The sequence below is a fragment of the Athene noctua genome, chromosome 14 (genome assembly GCF_965140245.1).
Source record: "Athene noctua chromosome 14, bAthNoc1.hap1.1, whole genome shotgun sequence".
In the NCBI taxonomy this organism is placed as follows: Eukaryota; Metazoa; Chordata; class Aves; order Strigiformes; family Strigidae; genus Athene; species Athene noctua.
The window spans coordinates 12,317,919-12,337,872 of NC_134050.1; the positions used below are offsets into that span (position 1 = coordinate 12,317,919).

At 55.1% G+C, this 19,954-nt stretch overlaps 2 protein-coding genes across 2 annotated transcripts in view; one reads left to right on the plus strand and one right to left on the minus strand.

The window, feature by feature from the left end:
- LOC141966202 (inner centromere protein-like) overlaps positions 1-5,186 on the plus strand; it is a 14,801-nt gene extending 9,615 nt beyond the window's left edge. Inside the window, exons 10-13 of the mRNA XM_074918636.1 lie at positions 2,644-2,751; positions 2,956-3,066; positions 4,441-4,597; positions 4,899-5,186. Coding sequence (XP_074774737.1) covers positions 2,644-2,751; positions 2,956-3,066; positions 4,441-4,597; positions 4,899-5,104 — 582 coding nt within the window. The 3' untranslated portion in view covers positions 5,105-5,186. The remainder of the gene's footprint in view (positions 1-2,643; positions 2,752-2,955; positions 3,067-4,440; positions 4,598-4,898) is intronic.
- Positions 5,187-8,709: 3,523 nt separating this feature from the next.
- On the minus strand, positions 8,710-14,393 carry LOC141966203 (NACHT, LRR and PYD domains-containing protein 12-like). Its single transcript, XM_074918637.1, has 7 exons — positions 14,051-14,393; positions 12,867-13,752; positions 11,432-11,602; positions 11,058-11,228; positions 9,991-10,161; positions 9,167-9,337; positions 8,710-8,800 (listed from the first exon to the last, which is right to left on the minus strand). Exons 1-7 carry the CDS (start codon positions 14,391-14,393, stop codon positions 8,710-8,712), a joined length of 2,004 nt encoding a protein of 667 aa, XP_074774738.1.
- Positions 14,394-19,954: the final 5,561 nt, after the last annotated feature.

Consider the following 19,954-nt stretch of genomic DNA (forward strand, 5'->3'; position numbering starts at 1 on the left):
TGACTAATCCAGTAGTGTGTAAGTCTGCACCAGACGCTGAAATTCTTTGTCTAACAAGAGGAGGCTTTTGTTCTCCATACCTTTGCAGTGGTTCTAAGCACTCCTGTTGTGACATGCAGTGCTGTTGGTGCTCTGTGTTCAAGGAATGTGGCAGCACCCCTTGACTTGCCCTGCCGAGCAGGCAGCCCCCCAGCTGGCAGTGCTCTGGAAGCCAGCTGTTGGCACAAAGCGTCAGTTTTGCTCGTAGGGGGTGGCAAAGGTGTGGTGGGAGAGAGGGGTGTGCGAGGGGTGCTCATCGCTAGGCTTGGCTCTGTCTGTGTCTATCACATTTGGCTTTCAAAGCCTCGTCTGGCCTTCCTGAGGGCTGGCAGAGGATGAGGAATGTGCCCTGATGGGCTATTGATGGCCACATGTGGCTGGTGCTGCTGCTTTTGTACAGCTCTGCAGGTTCTGTGGGGCTGGGGGAGGCGGTGCCTGGCTGAGCCTTTGGGAAGAGGATGGCTGCTTATTTTGGGGGTGGACTAAGTGACCTGTGGAAGGGGTCAACATTAGGAAACAAAGGAATTGTGCTCCTTCCAGCCTTTCCCAAAATCTGAGCGGTCAAAAGTGCCCCCAGCCCTGGCCAGCCCGCTGTTGCTGTCACTCCAAGCGATGGGTCTCTTGGCACGGGTGGTAGTAAGTGGTGGTTGGTGCTAAATGGTTGGACTAGATGATCTTCAAGGTCTTTTCCAACCTAGATGGTTCTGTGATTCTGTAAATCCAGTGCACATGTGTTGCTTGCTGGGTGTGAGGCTCTCGGGCTCACTAGGACCTGGAGTATCCCAGGCTTCGGAAGCAGCTTCGGATGAGGCTGAGGTGTGTCCTCGGGGCTCCCTCAGGTGCGCACCTCTCAAGCGCGGGAGGAGAAGGTGGCGGAGGAGCGGAGCAAGAAAAAGCTGTCAAAGAAGCATGGGGAAGCTGATGTGCAGAAGCAGAAAGGGCCAAGGCTGGTAAGAGCAACTCTAGGTCCCTCCTGCATGTTGAAGAGGAAAGGAGCAGTGGGGAACCCGCATGCTGTTCTGGCTGGGGGGACAGGGAAGGGACACTGCTGCTCCTGCTGCAGGGGTTTGGGGTCCACCCTGCAAGAGTTGGGTTTGAACATGAGGGTACCTGTGGGAACCCCCTAGCTGGGAGGCTGTGCTGGAAGGTGAGGGTGAGGTACTACTCGCACGGACTGTCTCAGAGCTTTTGATTCATATCCTGCCACCTTTCCCCACTTGAGCTGGAGAGGTACAAGGGTTTTCTTTTCTCTTCTTCAGGAGAAAGATGAATTTGAGCAGCAAGAGCCACTGCAGAGAAAGAGAGAGGATGAAGTAAAAGGAAAAGTCTTGGAACTGAAAAGTCTTTTAGAGCAGCAACAGGTGGAAGAAGTGAAGGAGAGGTATTAGCTTGTTTCTGTCCTGGAGGAGGGGACTTGTCAACAGGCATGGAGAAGCAGTATGCGTAAATAGTATTGCTGAAATTGGGGAGTGGTGGGAGTGTCAGGCTGTCCCAAAGATTTGGGGTGCTGAAGCAAGAGGCTTTAAGACTGCTGTTGGGGATGGTGGACATGCTCTCTTCTATCACTAAATTATGGCTTTTTTCCCCAGGGGTCACAAACAGCGAGGGAAGGAGAAGGCCACCCAGCCACAGCTGGAGTCAGCACTGTGTGCTGAGAAAAGCGTAAAGGTGGGGAGTTGAAGTGGTCTTGGAACAACTTCTCTGCTGTAAACCAGTGAGACACAGGACACACAGACTTATTTTAAGATCAGACTTGTTTTCCAAGGTTGTGGTTAAAACATGTTTAAGGTTTTAACACTTACTGTGTTATTTAGAGGAACAAATAAAACCGATGACAAGCCAACACCTTATTGTGAGGGTTTGGGGTTGTGCACCCATGAGCCCGCTCTGTTGCTAAAGCTTGGCTGTTCTCTTGTTACAGGTGAGCCTTCTCAGCCCCGTCACAAGGGGGATGGCTGCCATGCAATGGCCCTGGGAAGAACACCTCCAAATGGCACCCACTGATACTTAAATGACTGTGGAAATTAGTAAGAGATTTTACTTTTCCCTATTACATTCACTCACTGTATTTGGAGGATGTGATCCCCATGACAAATACCAGGTATCATATGGCTTCATGTAACTTCATTTGCACTTATACAAAGAATGGTATGGCTTAAAGTCAAGGCTCTTTGTCTCAAAATATCACAGTAACATTTTCCTTCCACTCTCTACTCTTAACATCACTCTTTCTTCTACCTTCTTCATTAGTGAAAACTCAACCCTTCAAATGCCGGTCCTCTTAAGGTTAAATTTCTCCTTCTGTATTTTTCTTGCTGCTCTTACTCACTGGGTCCATGACATTCAAACTCTGATTTGTGCTATGTAATTTTAATGAAGGTTTAAATTCTTCATATGTTGCAAGCAACTGTGCTGGAGGGAGCCACAGCAAAGCTCCTCCAGATAAGAGAGAAGTTGAATATAATTCAAAGTGCTTGCAGCTCTTGCCCTCCTGTTAGCTCTTCCCTCTGGAGTAGTATGGGAGAAGAAATTCCTGGAAAAAGTGGTTTGTGTTGAAAAGGAGCTTAAGCAGTGATTTTTTTTATTTTTTTTTTTCTCTATTAGGAGGAAGAGAGCCCAAAAGAGCTGCACCAGCTGCCTGGGCAGGAGATGAGAGCCAAGCAACCAGAATCCATTGCTGTGGCTTCTAAGCCCTGGCTCAAAGTGGTAAAGGTGAGCGTGGGCTCTGGAGACCCTGTTGATCTGGACCTGAGCAAAGACAGGAATTGCTTTAGCTTTGAGTCTTGGGTTTGAGGGTTTTTTCTGCAGAAGATGACACAGAGGGACTGAGGATTTTTTTTTTAAGGAAAACATGGCTCTGTTCCTCAGACAGCCTGAACATGAATGAAGAACAACTTAATTCTTGTGTCTTAACAGGAAGAAGATGGTCTGCAGGAGCCCCAGCAGTGGCTGGGAGAGGAGAAGAAAATCAAGCAGCTAGAAGCATGGACGGCTGCCTCTGGCACATGGCTGAGCAGAACGGTGAAGGTGAGTCCTGGCTCCAGCAAAGCCCCCAGGTTACGTGTCTGGGGTGTCCAGGGGGTTCCTGGGGTTTGGAGACAGCCCGCAGATTTATTACCCATCAGTGTGGAGCAGGAAACGAACCTGGGGTGTGGGTGGTTGTGGTTTAACAGGCACCTGTGCAGAGGACCGGGGTGTCTGTCGGCGGGGGTGCTTGGCCGAGAGCGCAGCACGGGGGGAACCCGAACGAAAAACAAGTGCTTTCTCTTGGAAAAGATGTTGGGAACGGCCACAGGATGGCAGCACGTCACGAGGCGCCGGCTCAGCGCCGCGCCCGCCCCGTTCTGGCCTGCGGCTCTGCGGGAGCCTGGCTGGGCCGGGACTGCTTAAACCTGGTAACTGGACAGGTGGGGAAGAAGCAGCTCAGAGTCGGACTCGAGCAGTATCTGTCAGTTAAACTCCCGTCCTGGCTGGCGGGCTCCCTGCCGTGACTCACAGCAGAGCTCCAGAGCGCCAACACCAGATCTGCCATGAAGCCTGGAGAAGGGTGTGAGCGTGTGTGCAAAAGCCAAGCGCTTAGACATGCACGGTGTGTTCTTCTAAGGCTTCTCTACAAAAATCAGGAGGGGAAAAGGGTTAAAAGTAGTTCTCAATCACCGAGCACGGTGACAGGTTTTGTGCCGATGCGTGCACACTCCTGTAGCGCCGAGTCCTGCAGGATTAGGGTGTTGGTGGTCCCTGCTCCTGGCCGTGGAGCCTGGAGGTATCGCTGAGCTTCAGTGGGCCCTGGTCTGACCCACAGCTTCGGTGCCCAATGGAGCCCTGGCTCTTGCCCCCCCGGGGCTTCCTGGCAGCTCAGAAGCCACAGGGCAGGTGGGCAGCTGTTTCAGCTCTGCCGTTTGCAGTCCCTGCTGCAGTGTGGCTTTTCAGTGGGACGTGGTTTCAAAATAAAGTTCAATAATAAAAAAATTTAGGCATTTCTGGGCTTCACTGAAAATCTCAACCCAAGTTACCTGTCACGTCTGGGGATTACAGATGTCCAGCTAACGTGGAGGTGAAAACCTTCCCACACATATGTTGGTGGCCTTTTTGGCTCCTGTTTTTAAACTGGGGTTGAAAATGAGCGTGAATGGCGCCTCTGCTCTAGAAACTGAGCCGGCAGCTCTCAGTTCTGGCTGCCTTTCCTGCACAGTGAAGCTCCTCACCCAGCGTGTGACATTGGGAACTCACCTCTCCCCTCCTGCCCCATGTGAGGGCTCTGCCCTGGCCCCTCTGCAGCAGCATCCCGTGGGTTCCAGCCCTGTCCCTTCGTGCCAGAGCCGTGAGGGGCCAGGCTGCCTGCGGCTGGCAGTAGCCAGCCCCTCCAGAATGAGCCTATAGCTCCAGCTGTCGCACTTCCAGAAGTCGATCTCCACACCCCACCTGGGGCTCCCAAAGGGTACAGAGGGATCCAGGTCCCCAGAGGTGGACAGAAATAACTACGGGATGGATCTGAACAGCGACGACTCCACAGATGATGAGAATGAACCTCGGAAGCCTGTCCCTGCCTGGGCAGATGGTAGGTGCCAAGTTTGGTTCAATTTCCTTTAATACCTTCCCCAGGAAGCCGGAGCTTTCCAGATTTGCTTGGTGCAGTCTCAGCTTCCCTAAAGTGCCGCCTGGGAGCGGGTGAGGCTCCAGCTCTGCCAGCAGCTCCGGCTCCCGGGGGCGAGGGGGCTGGAGCCGCTTCCCTGGGGTGCCGGTGCGCTGCTGCTAAAGCCCGTGTGCGCACTCGGGATGGCGGGAGCTGCCATGGGGTGCTCAAAGGGCACCTTGGGCAGAGCTCAGAAAGCTCATTTCTGGTATGGTTGATTCTGTAGGAGCTCAGCTTAACGAAGCCATTGTACACCAGTATTATCACCCAGTAAACGTTGACCAGATCTTTGGGCTAATTCCAAGCCCTAAGCTGGAGGATATTTTTGGCAAGAGCAAGCCTCGATACTTCAAGCGCACGAGCTCGGCAGTTTGGCATTCCCCGCCTGGGACCAAAACTGCCTGTGGCCCATCTTGCAGCTTCAAAAACTGAGAACACACAAAGCAATGTGTTTTATGACAATATGGTTTATTGGTTTGTTTTCTTAGTGTCCAGTGTGTTTACAATTTTAAGTTTGCTTTTTGTACAAAAATGAAAATATTTAATAAAGACTTGTTGCAGTAAGGACTCTGTGTCTCCACTTGTCCCTGCCATGTGGGATGGTGCTTCTGGATGGCTGATTGAAGACGCAGGGCTGTGGTTTCTGCAAGTGGAGATGCAGATGTTTGAAGACATAATCTTGCACCATGACATGTCACCTCAGCCTGCCTCTGGAGCCTTACACAAGAAAGCTGTGAAATTGCTGCAGGGAAGATGAATTTTTTTAATCAACCTGAGGGGGGTAATTTTCATAACCCATTCTGTGCTGTATGTATTTAACGCTGCTGCTCTCGGCAAGTAGCCTTCCCTCAGGAGTTCTTGTGACCTCTTGTTACTCTGAGCCAGAATCTTTTTCCTGTGGTTAAAAAAATCTGCTTGGACAGTTTAAGTCACATCTAAACATCTTGTCACTGTTCTCTTCTAATGGAAAAATTAAGCTCAGGCTGAGTTCTTGGTCCTGTTTCTCTAGTAGACTTCAGCATACAGCCTTGCTTGGGCAGGAGGCAGATTGGTTTGGCAGCTGTGGCTCAAAGGGCAAGTGCTAAGTGATTTCCTTAGGATGGGGTTTCATTGGCTGCTGAGCCCTCCCTGCCCCTGCATACCCTGGACATCTTGTGGCTGTGGAGGTGGCCAGGGCTACTGGGATGGCTGTGGAGGTGGCCAGGGCTGCATGGGGCAGCTGTTGGGCCCTGCTGTGGCTCATGGAGAGGCAGCCAGTGCAGCCCACAGCATCCCCAGAGCACTTCAGCTCACTGAACCCTGCTGACAGTAGTGATGAGGAAGATGCTTAAAAAAGGGAAAGTCCCCAAGCCAAGTCCCACACTTGCCATAATAACCTTCCCTTCTTCTTTCTACAGCTCTCCCATCTCAGGCTCTGCTCCATCGTGCAGACGTGGCCCACAGGGGAGCTCAGTCCTGCCTTAGGTGTTGCCTTGGGCAGGGCCATTTGCCCTCTCTGCTTGAACAGGGCTGTGACCTGCCTCCAGGAGGAGAAGGAGGGTCCCTGGCTGGTGCAGCCCTGCACCTCAGGGGAAGTTCCAAGCTGGTCTGAGTGGTTTTGTGGAGCTTTGATGGGTTTGGAGGATTTTGAGTAGTTCAGAAGTGTTTGCAAGTGTCTTGGTGGAAGAGTCTAGCAGGCAGTTAGAGCTTTTGATGGATCTTCAGAGATTTGAGCTCTGCAGAGCTGGTGCCAGCGGCTGAGCTGAGCTTTGCAGAGGCGCAGAGCAGCTCAGATGGTGTGAGCAGAGCTCTACAGCAGCTCAAAGCTGCTCCTCAGCTCTATCCTGGCCACAGGATTGCCTCACACCTCCTGGGCCCCCGCAGCTTCTCTGTTCATCTTGGGCTCCCTCCCTGTCCCAATGGATGTTTAGGGGCTCTCAGTGCCTTTTGCTCTTCTGGCCGGTCCCCCTGGGCTCTCTGGGGTTATCTCAGTGTCTTTCAGGCTCTCTTGGGTCCCTCTAGTATTTCAGTGTCCCCCAGGTCTTTCAGCCTTTCAGTAGTGTTACCCAAAGGAATAACTCATGAGCTATAAGCCACGTTTGACTTAGTTTTCACTGAAAGAGGCTGAGCCTGTTGGAGGGGAGACATGCTGGTGCTCCAGTGATCACAGCCATGCCCTTGGGGAGTGCTCTCACCCCTTCCCCATCCATGCACCAAGTTCTGGGGGCACTGACAGTGCTCCCCAAAGGATCCAGCTTGTCCCATGGTCACCTCAGTGCCTTCCCCCACTCCCTCCTGCTCTCTGCCCAGCTGCACCCCACTCCTTCCTCTCAAGTGGGGTGCTGCAGAGCTCATTTCACACTTTGTCTTTCTCAGATATTCTGGAGGGTTTTTGGCCTTTGGCCCTCCTGCGTGGTTCTGTGCTTTCCAGGGTGCTCTGGGCTCCCTTGGTTTGGCTCTCTGGGGCTCGCTTAGAGATTACTTCCTCTCTATTGGGATCTCCCAGGAGGTTTTTTTCCCTGGTTCCTCTGAGCTTTCTTGTATTCTCTTGACCCCTTTCACCAGTGGCTTTCTCAGGTGCTTTTAGGGTGGCCACGGCACCTCTGAGCTTGTTTAATCTCTGTGGACTGTCTGGGATGCTCTTGTGTTGCCCATTTCCCCAGCCTCTCAGGCTATTTTGGGTTCCCCTGAGCACAGGCTCCAGCTGTTCCCAGCCAGCTGGCTTCTGTCCCTCACCGTAATCCTCAAATTACCTTGTTAGACATCGCCAAGGAGGCAGTGGTTTCCGGACCCTGGCAGAGGATGGGAGCTGGAGGTCAGGCTCTCCCCTGGGGCTGGTGCCTGGCTGTAGGAGGATCGAGGTCTCCTGGCAGTGTTGTGCTGAACAGGTTTTGCTGCTGCTTGTGCCAGCGTGGGGCTGAACCTGTCAAACCACAGGCACGATGCTCAGGTGATGAGCAGGAAGCTCCCAGGAGGGCCCCTGCCCCTGTCAGTTTCCAGGCTGGGGCCTGCAATCGGCAAAGCAGTTTTGGGGGACGTGAGATTGGCTGGGCCAGGGACTGCAAAGGGACCTGGGAGGTCTGGTTCCCTGTGCAGCCCTGGCCGGGTGTGTGGCCGGTGCCCCTGGCCCCAGGCTGGGTGCTGGCACTTCCCGGCGTCTGGCGTGGGCAACCACCAGTCCCACTGCCTGCAGGGCTCTGACGAGGCCTGCAAGGGGATGGAGCGCAGTCCCAGGTGTCACCTCAGTGGACTCATGGAGCTGGAGCTCAGCACTGGGGCTGAGAGACAGAATTGGGTCACGAGGGAGGAGAAGCAGCACCATTCTTACCCCTGGCGAGAGCTGCGCCGGTCCCCAGAGCGACCGCAGAGTTTGAACAGATTTGTGCTTCGTTAGCCCCACTCTGCTCAGCTGCATAGCTATGCCCCAGGTACTGGGAGAGACACCAGCCTGCGGGCCTGCCAGCACCCCGGGGCTGCCTGGGCCCCGCGAGGGCGGGGGCATCGCTCCCGGCATGGCAGCGAATGGAAATGTCACAGCGTGAAGAGACTGCGGGGAGGGGATCTTTATTTAACAGGGTATAACACAAGTATCCTCCACAATAAATACATGGCCAAAAAGGAGAGGGAGAAGACTTGCATGGAAACTCCAGGAGGAGACAAATACAGAAACCCTCATCAGTGTATGAATCACAGTGAATGAACTAGGGGTAGTGAATAAATATCTGCAGCGAAGGTGTGTTCAGGCACTCTCAACAGCAGGCACCAAACGCTCCAGTTTCACATTCATCCATTGCCTCGGCCCTGGCCCCTCCACCCCCCCGGACCCATGGATGAGCTCCCGTCTGGGCCTGTGATGCACAAACACATCTCGGCTCTGCGTGGTGGTTCTTACGCTCCTCAGAGCCTGGCCACGCCTCTTGGAAGGTGCTTTCAGCACTAAAAGGACCTCTCACGAATGAAAACAACATCTTCCAGCCCCTCATCTCCTCTGAACACACGTGCAGACTCTGTCAGGGAGCTGCCAGGCTAAAGCCACTCACACAGGCAAGTCCTGCTCGTCAAATGTATCCTATATACAGCTTGGGGTTTATTTCTTTGAGAGCACCCAGCTTTTGTAATGTCTCTTCATTTAATCCAGATTTCTTTAGCCTTTAGAGAGGAGAAGGAAAGAGGTTAAATCTACTCAAGCTATTGACTGTTGTCCATAACATTGCACAGCCCAAAAAAAACCAGACAAAAAGCAGCCAGCATGGGGTTTTTCTGGTGTTGTCTGGCCTCTGTCCTAGCTTGCTTTTTCTGCTTCAGGAAGCAGAGAGCATGGGGGAGACTGAGGCTCAGGCTGGTCCATGGAGCACTCTCAGGTGAGCCCGGGAGCACCCAGAGCTTCACAGAAACGACTCTCCCACCTGCAGGGCAGGCCGGGAGCTGCGGCACGGGGAGGCTCACAGCACGCCTGGTCTGTCCCCAGCCCCGCGGGGAGCAGCCCCATGGCCGGAGCAGCCCCCAGCCCCTTACCACAGCCTCTGCAAGGCGCAGGTGGGGTGCCCAAGCGACTCGCACAGCAGCCACACGCCGCCATCTCCCAGGTCGTTCTCGCTGAGGTCCAGGTGCTCCAAGCTCCGGCTGGTGCTGAGCGCAGCACAGAGATCCTTGCAGCAGGCACCGGTCAGTTGGCACTTCCACAGGCTGCCAGGGAGGTGTTGGAGAGAGCAGACGTTTGGACATTTCACACACAGACCTTCAGAGCCAAAGACCTCGCTCAGGCTGCCTGCACACCCCCGCTGGCTCCTCTGGGCGCCTGGAAATAACTTCCAGGGGGGCTTGTTCCAGAGCCTTGCTCCAGGCTTATTGTGAGGTGTCTGGTGCTGGGTGTCATCTTCCCAGGATGGGGAACATCCCTTAGATGGGCACGGGCAGGTCTGGGCTTCCTCTTGACTGGGGTACCCCCTCATTATTTCTTACAACCACAAAACACGATCAGGGTGGTTGTTAGAAGGCAAATGTCTATGTATGCACACCCAGAATGTGCTGGTGAATGGAATAACAGCAGCTGGGTCAGCGAGCATACTGCTGCTCCCCCTCAGAGAGCTTTAAATCCTAATTATCTCATCTGGATGATAAAAAATAATCTCGTCTAGCTAATGAATAAATAATTTTCTATTTGTAAGCTGCTAGCACCCTGCCTATCAAGGCTCTTGGCACCCACCCGAAGGTGTCCAAGCTGCCCTGGAGAGGGATGGGGACCAGCTGTAGGAGCCTCAGCGGGGGAGCACGCGTGGGAGGCAGAGGGTCCCTGCAGAGAGCATCCTCCCGCCCCAAGAGCCCCAGCAGCCCCTCACCTCAGCGTCTGCAGCCGGCAGGCAGGATCCCGCAGGCCCTCGCTCAGCCACCGCACGCCGCCGTCCCCCAGCTCGTTGTCACCCAGGTGCATCTCCCTCAGGCTGGGGCAGACAGGGAGCACCGCAGCCAGAGCCCTGCAGCTCTCCTCCGTCAGCTGGCACTGCCACAGCCTGTGTGAGGCACAGCCGGAGGAGAGGGGCATCGTCACAGCCACCCGCTGAGCTGCGGGGACGGTGCCCACAGCCCCCTCCACGTTAACGGCACCTTTGCCCTGGGGCCGATGGGGAGGAGGACATCTCAGTGGAGAAAAACTGCCCCTGCTCTCAAGGTATCTCGCTTTTATATTTCCTCCCAAATCTTGTAGGTTTTTCCTCTTTGATTCCTGTAGTACCAGGGGTGGGCAGCACCCGCAGCCCCCTGAAGGCACTGGCTAGTGGTGAGGGGGACCTGGAAGCTGCTGTCTGCCCCAGCAGAGCCACATCTCCCACCTGGGGCACTGCAGCCCTCTCCCCTAGTCTCAGCATCACTGCTGGAGCTTAAAACCACTGCCAGGCTGCAGGGCTGCACTGCCCACCGCCCTCCTCCCTAGCTCCAGCACTGTTCTGAGTGGCAGAGATGCTACTCACTGCCCCGTTCACTCCCCTGTCCCCACCAGCTGAGCCCAGACCCCTTTTCCTGTGGGGTTGTGCAGGTGGGGGGATGTTGCCCGAGCCCTGGGAGATGCCACTGACTCCAGTTTTACCACCTCTGCTGCACAGCCTCTCTGCAGCCTGTGCCCCGGCCTGGCTTTCTGCTACCTCTGTTCGTAGGGTGGCTGAGATGGGGCATGTTTGTAGCTCCAGAGGAGAAGTGGGTAAAAAGCTCAAGTTTAAAAACAGGTGGGAAAACCAGAGCTGTCGCAGTGGTGGTGGCCCTGCGGGTCTTGGGAGGGCAGCCAGCGCACTGCTGCATAGCCCAGGCGCACGTTACATCCTTGGAGCATGCAGCGGTAATTCTTTCTGGTTTTGACACTCCACTTGCCAAGGCTCTCGGTGCCCACCCAGCGATGCCCCCGGCAGCCCCTCACCTCAGCGTCTGCAGCCGGCAGGCAGGATCCCACAGGCCCTCGCTCAGCTGCCACACACCGCCGTCCCCCAGCTCGTTGACGCCCAGGTGCAGCTCCCTCAGGATGGGGCAGATGGGGAGCACCTCGGCGAGGGCCCCGCAGCTCCCCTCCGTCAGCCGGCACTGCCACAGCCTGCGCGGGCGACAGAACATTGGCTAAGCTGAGCTCAGTGCTCTCCAAAAACCACCCGCTCCTCTTTGAGCCAGGGGATGTGCTCAGGCTGTTTAATCAGAGCGGTTCGGGGCAGTGACGTGGCACTGCAGGGGCAGAGCAGCCACCCGGCCGCAAGCCCACCAGAAAGGTGCCTATGGGGAGCAAAGCCCGATGCCCCGTACCAGAGCTTCTGGGTGCCACAGCCAGGCCCCGCCAGCGCCCTGCAGAGCATCCGCACACCGCTGTCCTCCACGGGGTTGTCGCTCAGGTCCAGCTGGGCCAGGCTGGGCATCGCGCCCAGCACAGCAGTGAGGTCCCTGCAGCCGGCGGCCGTGAGGTTGCAGCAGCCCAACCTGCAGAAGAGACGGTGATGAGGGTGCCCAGTTCCATCGCCCCCGGTCAGAGAGACCCGGCCAGTGCCCCCAGCCCGAGCCTGGGCACGGGGCTGGCTCCTGCAGAGGCTCTGGGGACACTGTTGGAAAAGGGAGGGGAACATCTCAGGGCCCTCTCCCCATCCCTCCCCCCGAGATGGCACGCCTGTAACTGCTGTTTGCTGCTCCTCGTTCAGTGTCCCCAGCGGCTCAAACGTGCTCCAGAGCACAAACCGTGACCCAAATCTGCAGACTCCAAGGGACAAAATGCCAAAGTGCAGCCACGAGCGGATACCCAGCGGCATCCCCGCTGGGCCGGGCGTGGGAATGGAGAGGTGAGGCGACCAGACAGCGTCTGCCCCGCCGGGGGGTGAAGGTCTGGGGACAAACCATGAATATTGCTCGAGTGGGTGAGATCAATCTGCCTCACTCTTGAAGTTTCAGAGAGATTCCCTCTTTCAAACCTCGTTGTCCAGGCTGAATCTATACCAGGGGAAAATGCGGGAAATGGAAACACCCTCAAAAAAAAAAAAAAAAAAAACAAAAGGAGGGGAAAATGCAGATACAACTAAGGGACAGTTCATCTCCTTCCCAGAAATGTTCTGTGGGGCGAATCCAATTCTGTAATTACGTGTTTCTACACGGTGTGTGGCCAGCCCTGTCCCTGCCCGGGTACACAGGGACCCAAAACCACCCACAGCAGCAGAGCGAGAGGCCGGGGAGAAGGTGCCTGAGGTGCACAGAGACACCTACAGCCAAGCAAAGAGCAGGGACAGTAGCACAGGCCTCTCCTCTAACTTCTCCATCTGGGCTCAGCACTGAAAATGAGCGCTCCCCCTTTCCTACAGTGTCCTAGCAGGGACTCATCCATTTAAAAATGTGGAACTAAATTATATTGATGGAAAAGGCAATAATACTTGTTGCCCTTGCGACAAGTAGGTCTGTGATGCCTCAAGCTATCCTCAGCAGAAGCAGCAGCAGTAAACGGGCCTTTCTTTTTTTTTTTTTTTTTCTTCCATCTTCAAGGCTTATAAGAAGAGACAAATGGTCCCACAGCCTCCTGGCGCTGGTGACGTCCCTTACCGCAGCGTCTGCAGCGGGCAGGCACCACATCTCAGCCCCTCACATAGCAGCTTCACACAGCCATCCCTCAGGTCCTCATTCCCAGCCAGGTCCAGCTCTGTCAGGGTGGATTTTACGCTGAGGACGGTGGCCAGAGCCCCACAGCAGGCGCCTGTGAGCTTACACTGACCGAACCTGCAAGAGACATGTGGAGAGGAGCGCCTCGTTCCCTCTGACGAACTGGAAGACAGCAGCCGCCTGCTCTGCGTTGTTGAAAAACTTGTAGAAATATTCCTTCCTCTCCACCTCAGAAAACCCCACAATTTCAGCGTAGCGCTCGCACTTCAGGAACCTGCTCAGTTTCTGCAGGGCGGCCGGCCTCGTGGTGATGAGCAGGGAGCTCTCAGGCAGGAACCTCCTGCGGAAGAGGCTGCTCAGGGTGATTTCCACTAGGCTCTTCTCCTTGGGCTGGGAGCACAGCTCAGGCTCAGGCAGGTGGAAGGAGAAGCGGAGCTCATCAAAGCCGTCAATCACAAACAGGAGCTTCTCCGGCTGCTCCAGCACCTTGTCGAGCGGCAGAGAGCCACTGGGACAGCACTGGGTGATGAGCTCAGCCATGCTGGCCTCTCTGGTGAAGAGGTTGCCCTCCCGGCAGTGGATGTAGAAGACGTAGTCAAACTTCGCAAACACCTTGTCAGACGCCCAGTCCAGCATGATCTTCCTGGCCGTCATCGTCTTGCCCATGCCCGCAGCTCCCACGAGCACAACTACCTTGGGGGTCCAGACATCGGGGCCAGGATCAAAGAGGTCATCAACAGTGATGGAGGAGCTGGCTTGCTCCTTCATGATCTCTGCGTGCCGCTGCCCCATGGCCATGATCTCGTGCTCCCGTTCCTCTTCATCACGGTGCTTGTTGACAATCACCAGCTTCGAGTACCTGCTCTCCAGGCTCACGCTATCACCCACCCGGGCATTTTGGTCCTTTATGTGGCTGTACTCCTGGCATATGGCTTTTTTGTAATCCCTCTGGTAATCTGGAAGGGTGGGAGGCCTCTTCACACACTTGCAGACTACAGGGCAAGCAGCAGCAGAGCCCCCCCCAGCTTCTCCCCGCCAGCAGCTACCTGGTGATGATGAATCCAGCAGAGGAGCAGACCCCAGGGCAGGAAGAGAAAGGGGTGTTAGTGAGCAGCATCACTGAGCCTCTAACACCCCCAAATCCTCTTCCACCTCCTCCTCCCTGGAGGAACCCCCCACACCCTGCCACAGGGACCCCCAACCCACCGCCCTATCCATAGCATCCTCCTGGTGCCAACCACAGGCTCTGGCAGACACGGCCCCCAGGACCCTGTGAGATGCTATACTCACCGGGGAGCTGCTTGGCCTTCCCACCTTTCTCCCTTTTTTCCTGGAGCTGGTAGGCAGCTTCACGGAGCTGGATGTGCTTAAAGACAATTATCGCCACATCCAGGGCATCCTCCCCGCTGTAGGAATTCATCATGAGGTTCGTAGTGTCAATCCAGTCGGCCTTTTCCAGCCGTCCCCAGGGGATGTGGTTCCTGCCTTGCAGGTCTCCATACGCCAACGCGTGCCGGAATTTTTTAAAGTTGATCTTGGAGAGATCTTCCAGGGCCTGGAGCAGCAGGTCCCCAGCAGTGCCCTGGGGGCTGCTGCTGCTCGGGACGCTCTCCTTGCTGCCGCGCAACCCCATGGGGAGAGCCCCGACACCCAGCTAACGCACGACCCCGTGCCTGTGATGGGGGCACGAGGTTTGGGGAAAACATCCTGTAAGGAGCCTCCATGGCCCCACAGCCCAGCCTCATCCCAGCTGGGCTGTCTCTGCTCTGGGGGAGCTGTGCCCCTCGCTGCCCCCAGCCTCATCCACCCTGCCCCATGCCCCCAGCCAGGCACCACAGTGCTGCCTGCTGTACCCCTGCCCAAACCATCCCTGCCAGCACCAGCATGAGGAACAGTGGGGTGGTGGTCCAGGGGCCACCAAAACCTCACTAGAGCCACGTCCCACAGTGCAAGCAGTGTCCCTCCTGGGAGAGCTGTAGCCTAACAGGAGAAAAATGTCTCCACCAAGGGAGCCGTACCCCTCCAGAAAAGCAGTGTCCCCACCAGAAATCAGTCGACCTACCAGGAGAACCGTGTTCCCACCAGCAGAGGATGTCGTCACCAGAAAAGCAGTGGTCCATCCAGGAGATCAGTGTCCTGGCCGGGAGAGCCTTGTCACCACCAGAACGCCCAGGTCCCCCCCCTAGAAGAACCAGCACCCCCCAGGGTCAGAGCAGGGCAGCCAGCCCTGCTGCGGAGCGAGGCTGCTCCAGCCCGCCTGGGACCCGCTGTGCAGCACCGCAGAGCCTGACGGGTTTGCAGGGACAGCTGGAGACCTTCATCGTCGGGGCAAAACCCAGCCGGTGAGCTGCACAGGCACTTCGATTTCCTGTATGGGCAGAACCTTGCTTTGAAAGCACGCTGCTGTTTCCTTCCCTCGCAGGTCAAAATTATCACATTTCATGACCTTTCTGCACCTCATTTATTTTCCCCTTCTCTTCTCGTCTCTTCTTAGCACTGGCTCCTTCTCGTCTCTTCTTAGCACTGGCTCCTTCCTTCTCACGCCGTAGCTGAGGGTTGTGCTGAAGGCACAGAGACCCCGGTGCCTGGCGTGGCTGTGCCAGGTGGTGGGTTTTGCCACTTCTCCTTGAAATTCATCTTGCTGCAGAGCTGAAGAACACCCATCCTGGTGTCCCACTCCCAGGGAAGGGTCTGCCCCACCAGCAGCCTCTCCAGGTGGTGGAGGTGGCTCTGCTCCTCCTGGGCGGCAGGAATGGGTCACAGCATGGCCTTTTGGGCCAAGCAAAAAGCTTTGAGAACTCAGGCTGCCATAAGGTTGACAGACCTAAAGATAGGATCAGCCAGAGCTGCTGCCAGGGGAAGGAGCTGCCCTGATGGTGAAATTCTGATTGAATCTGGGCTGCAACCCTCCCCAAGCCGTTTGCAGGCTCCTGGCACTGAAAACAAGCCATAAGCAAATGGCCGCGGGTGGCTTGGTCAGCCCATGGGCCGGGTCAGAGCAAAAACTTCTTGGGCAAACGTGGCCAGGGCATGGGGAGGGCATTGGGGGGGAGGCAGGCGAGTGGGGGTGAGGTGCCTGAGCCCCCCCAGGAAATGCTTTTGTGGTCGTGAGGCACAGGCAGGAGCACACAGGCATGAAACAAACAAAAACAACCCACCCAACTCTTTCTGAGACTGAAATGAAAAGTGCCTGTGAAGCAACTTTGTGGGAGGTCACAGTGTAGAGTGTGAGAAGAAACCAAGAGCAGGTGCTGCCCCACCTACAGCTCCTGCTGCTGTTAATGGTGTTTGCAGAAAAAAGTGTCCGGAGGGGAAGCTTCAGCCACCGCAGCCACAGCATTGTCATGGCTTAAACCCAGCCGGCTTAAACCACGCAGCCGCTCACTCCGTACCCCCAGGAATGGGGACGGGTGTTGGGAGGGTAAGGAGGCTTGTAGGTTGAGATAAAAACAGTTTAATAATTGAAATAAAATTAAATTATATTAATAATAATAATAGTAATAGTAGAAAATGCAAACAGGTAATGCACAGTGCGATTGCTCACCACAGACTGGCCTAAGCCCAGCCTGGTCCTGGCTAGTGATCCCAGAGAAGAGAGAATCCTGAAACCATCATCCCGAGAATCTGAGCGGAGCTTCCCCATCACCGCCCATCTATATGTTGTGAAAAAACAGCCCTTGAGATAAACTGGTGAAGGCAGCAGCTGTGCAGATGTCTGCCTCTGAGAGACACGGGCTGGGTGAGGAGTCTGCACATCAGCCAAGTGTCAAGGACCAGCTCGAATTGTAACAGGCCCCTGTGTACAGGCGCAGAGGGAACACGGTGAGTGAGGCTGCGTGTCCAACCCGGGACTTACCACGTACGGGCAAAGCGGGTTCAGGTCCTTGCCCCAGGACGACCGCCAGAGACCCTTCCCCAGGTTTAGCAGCTTGCGCAATGTATTAACATATGCGTTAGATTGTCTGGAAATAGACAGGTGCTTCTCAGAAACGACATGAATATTCATTTCTTTTAATGTATATAAGGAGTGTGCCTTTGTCTTTTGGTGTGTGTGATAAGAGGAACAATCCCCCATGCATCTGGCGCCTCCTTTCTAATACTCAGCTGAGCGTTAAGGAGTTCCGCATTTACCAGGTTTTGGTGACACACACCGAGCAAGATGTTGTACAATATGGAATATTTCAGTGGCCAGTCTGGGTCCATGCTCTGGATCTGCTCCCCCCCAACTTCTTGTGCACCTGCACACGGGCAACACATGGGGAGTTGGAAAGTCACTGATTTCTCAGCAGCAGCTAAAAACATCAGTGCATGATCAACATCCTTCTCATAGTAAATCCTGTACTGAATGTGTAACACAGCACTATTCTGACTACTAAGGAGGAAGGAAAAAAACCCAATTAGTTCTATCCCAGTTGAAACCAGGACACGTGTCCTGAGCAGCACAAAGACAAAGCACACAAGAGCAAAACCTTGGCCGATGGCGAAGCTTTTTGAAACTGTAACACCCCACCTTGGTGTGGACGTGCCACGCTTGACTTAGAAAGGCACTTTGGGTTTGGGATTTCTACCAGCAGCTCGTGATTACAGAGTGTCAGCCAGAGGACAGAAGTATCTTGAGTGGAGAGACCCAAGCCGACATCAGGCCAAGCCCCGTTGCTGCCGGGATCCCAGTGTGCTCCCGTTTCCCTGAGCTTCACCCATCTTACAGCGACGGTGGCCAGGCTGGGTTAGAGTAGTGCAAACTCGGGAACGGCTGTGGAGTGTGGCAGGACGGCAGTGATAAAAAATGTTAAGGACTGGTCTAGTGTACTGAGACTGATGCTGGGGAAACTGAAAGCCAGTCTGATTTTATTGCTGCAGGCCGCGCAGGCTGGCACGTCTGCCCTGACTCTGAACTTTCTGCCTCGCCGTGGGCACACGGGGATGTGGTTTTGCGGGTGCTGCTTCCACTGGGGCGGGGATGGGGCCTCGCTGGCAGCCCGAAACCAAACCGTGTCATCCCACGCTGCAGACACAGCTCCTCTGGCAGAAGGTGAAACCCATGGGTGGCGCTCAGCAGCAGAAGCCTGGCGAGGGCTCCCACATGCCCGAGCTTTCCCTTTTGCTCCCCATCATGGAAAGATGTACGCAGCCTTGTTTCATGCCAGGGTGCTGGCAGTGGAGGCAGATACAGTGAACCTCATTTTTTTTGAGGGGGCGGAGGAGCTGCTCCCAGTGTCACCGCAGCTGACCTGCCTGTCCAGGAAGCAGGTTCATCGCCCGCTGTGCAGCAGGTCAGTAATCACACACTCAGGAGAGACATTACTTATTAATCTTAGGGTTGCACAAGCCTCAGTGCTCAGTAGTTTCCTATAAATCAAGCTCACCAACGGAACTTTTTATGCTATATTTATAGACAAAACTTGCAGAGTTAGTAATTTTCCAGGTCCATCCTCTCTACAATGATTGGTCAGTAATTTACATACACTTATAATACTGTTGACACAATACTACTACATGCACTCAGGGGAAGGGTCTTCACTTGGGCAAGGGGCTTCTTGACCTACAGGTGTGATTTTTAGTATTAGAATGAGGGAGTTCAGCAAAGGAAACACATGTCTTGTGTTTGCTTGCCAAGTTGGCAACGTACCCTCTGCAAGGTCTAACAGTGCCCAGATGTCCTTGCTCAAAGGCGGTGATTTCCTTGTCCTGCTGATTAGCAAAGATCATCTTCCTTGACCAGTTTGTGACCGACAGCTTTGACCACCCATTAGAAGAGGGGATGTAACGGCTCCTCGCCTTTCCTCCTCCTCTCCAAAGCTTGAGTGCACAAGGATTAAACGCAGGGGGCTATCAGATGCTGCCTGCCCTGACAGAGATAAAGCCCTGCCTATAAAGCAGATGTATCGAACCAGGCTCCTCGGAGCCATCCCAGGCTCCTGGGACTGGGGGGAGCCTGGCTGGTGGCTGCTGGCAATCGGGGCTGAGCCTTGTCAAGCTGGCTGCGAGACAGGGGGCTGCCTCACTGCCAACGGCCCCCCAGAAATGGGAGGGAGAAGAAAAATTGAAAAGGAAGGCTGGAAGCAAGCTTGGAGCAATCATCCAAAAAGCCGGTGCTCTCCCGCCTGTGTTTTTGTCCTAGAAATGCTGTTTTGGTGGGGCTGGGCTCTCGCAGGGGGGGTCTGTGGGTGAGCTGGTGGAGGGAAGTCCCAGATCCTTCTCACCCCAAAGCTGAGCATCCTGACCTCGGCTCCAGGAGTGCGGGTGGCATCTCCCCCAGGGATGATACCTGGCCATGCAGTGTCCCCAGGTCTGTGACCACAGGGTTTGGCTAGGGGGCCACCAACCAAGCTCCACTGTGGTGCAGACAGACCCCGGTCGGGGTAATTGACCAGTTTATTTGGTGCCAACGTAGCCCACAACGCTGGGGGAGTGGAAAAAAACTCTGCACAAATAGATGCTGGGAAGAGGTCTGCAGCCAGGCTTGGTCTTATCTCTAATTATGTGTCTGCCTGAGCTGCAGCTGGCTCCTGGGATGTCTGGCTGTATTCGGCTCCTGGAGTTTCCCTTGAAGCCTGCTGGGAGCCCAGGCTATGAGCAGCACCAATTAATAGCCACCATGGGGAGAGGCAGGCGCCGCGGCAAGGAGCGGCCATCCCACGGGACGTGGGGAGCAAACAACCCCCTGGGTGATGCTGCTGAAACACTGGGATGGGGCCGGAGGTTTCAGCTGGGAAAAGGAGCAACTCCATGAAAACATCAGGAGAAAATTAAAACAAGGAAACCTTCCACACCGAGTGCCGGCAGCCTGGGTTTTGAAAGTGCTTCCTTTTCAACAGTGCTGTAGCTGTGGTGTTGCAACACATGAGCACCCTCGTGATCCAAACCGGCCATTTCCATGGTCAAAAGCCAGCCGCGGGCAGGAGAGTGGCTTGCTAAAACCCGCTTCACCCCCTCCCCACCCAAAAGGCAAAGAGAGGCAGAAATTTTCAGCTTGTGCAGAGCAAAACAATCAGCATCAACCTGAGGCATTTTCCAGGTCTGCGAGCAGGAAAAAAAAAAAAACAAAACAAAAAAACCTCGTTTCAGCTTATAGCAGGCTGGAGGGGGGTTGTGTGTGGGTTCAGCAGGGTTTTCAGTAGAAATGCTGCAGCCAGCACTGCTGCAGCCCCCCAGGCCAGCGGGTCCCTGTGGCCTGGGAGCACTGGGCTGAAA

Coding starts and splice junctions, on each gene's coding strand:
- LOC141966203 (XM_074918637.1), bottom strand. CDS start 14,393: ATGGGGTTGCGCGGCAGCAAGGAGAGCGTCCCGAGCAGCAGCAGCCCC. Junction 13,753..14,050: donor GAAGGCCAAGCAGCTCCCCG/GTGAGTATAGCA, acceptor CTTGCCCTGTAG/TCTGCAAGTGTGTGAAGAGG. Junction 11,603..12,866: donor CTCTTGCAGGTTCGGTCAGT/GTAAGCTCACAG, acceptor TCTCTTCTGCAG/GTTGGGCTGCTGCAACCTCA.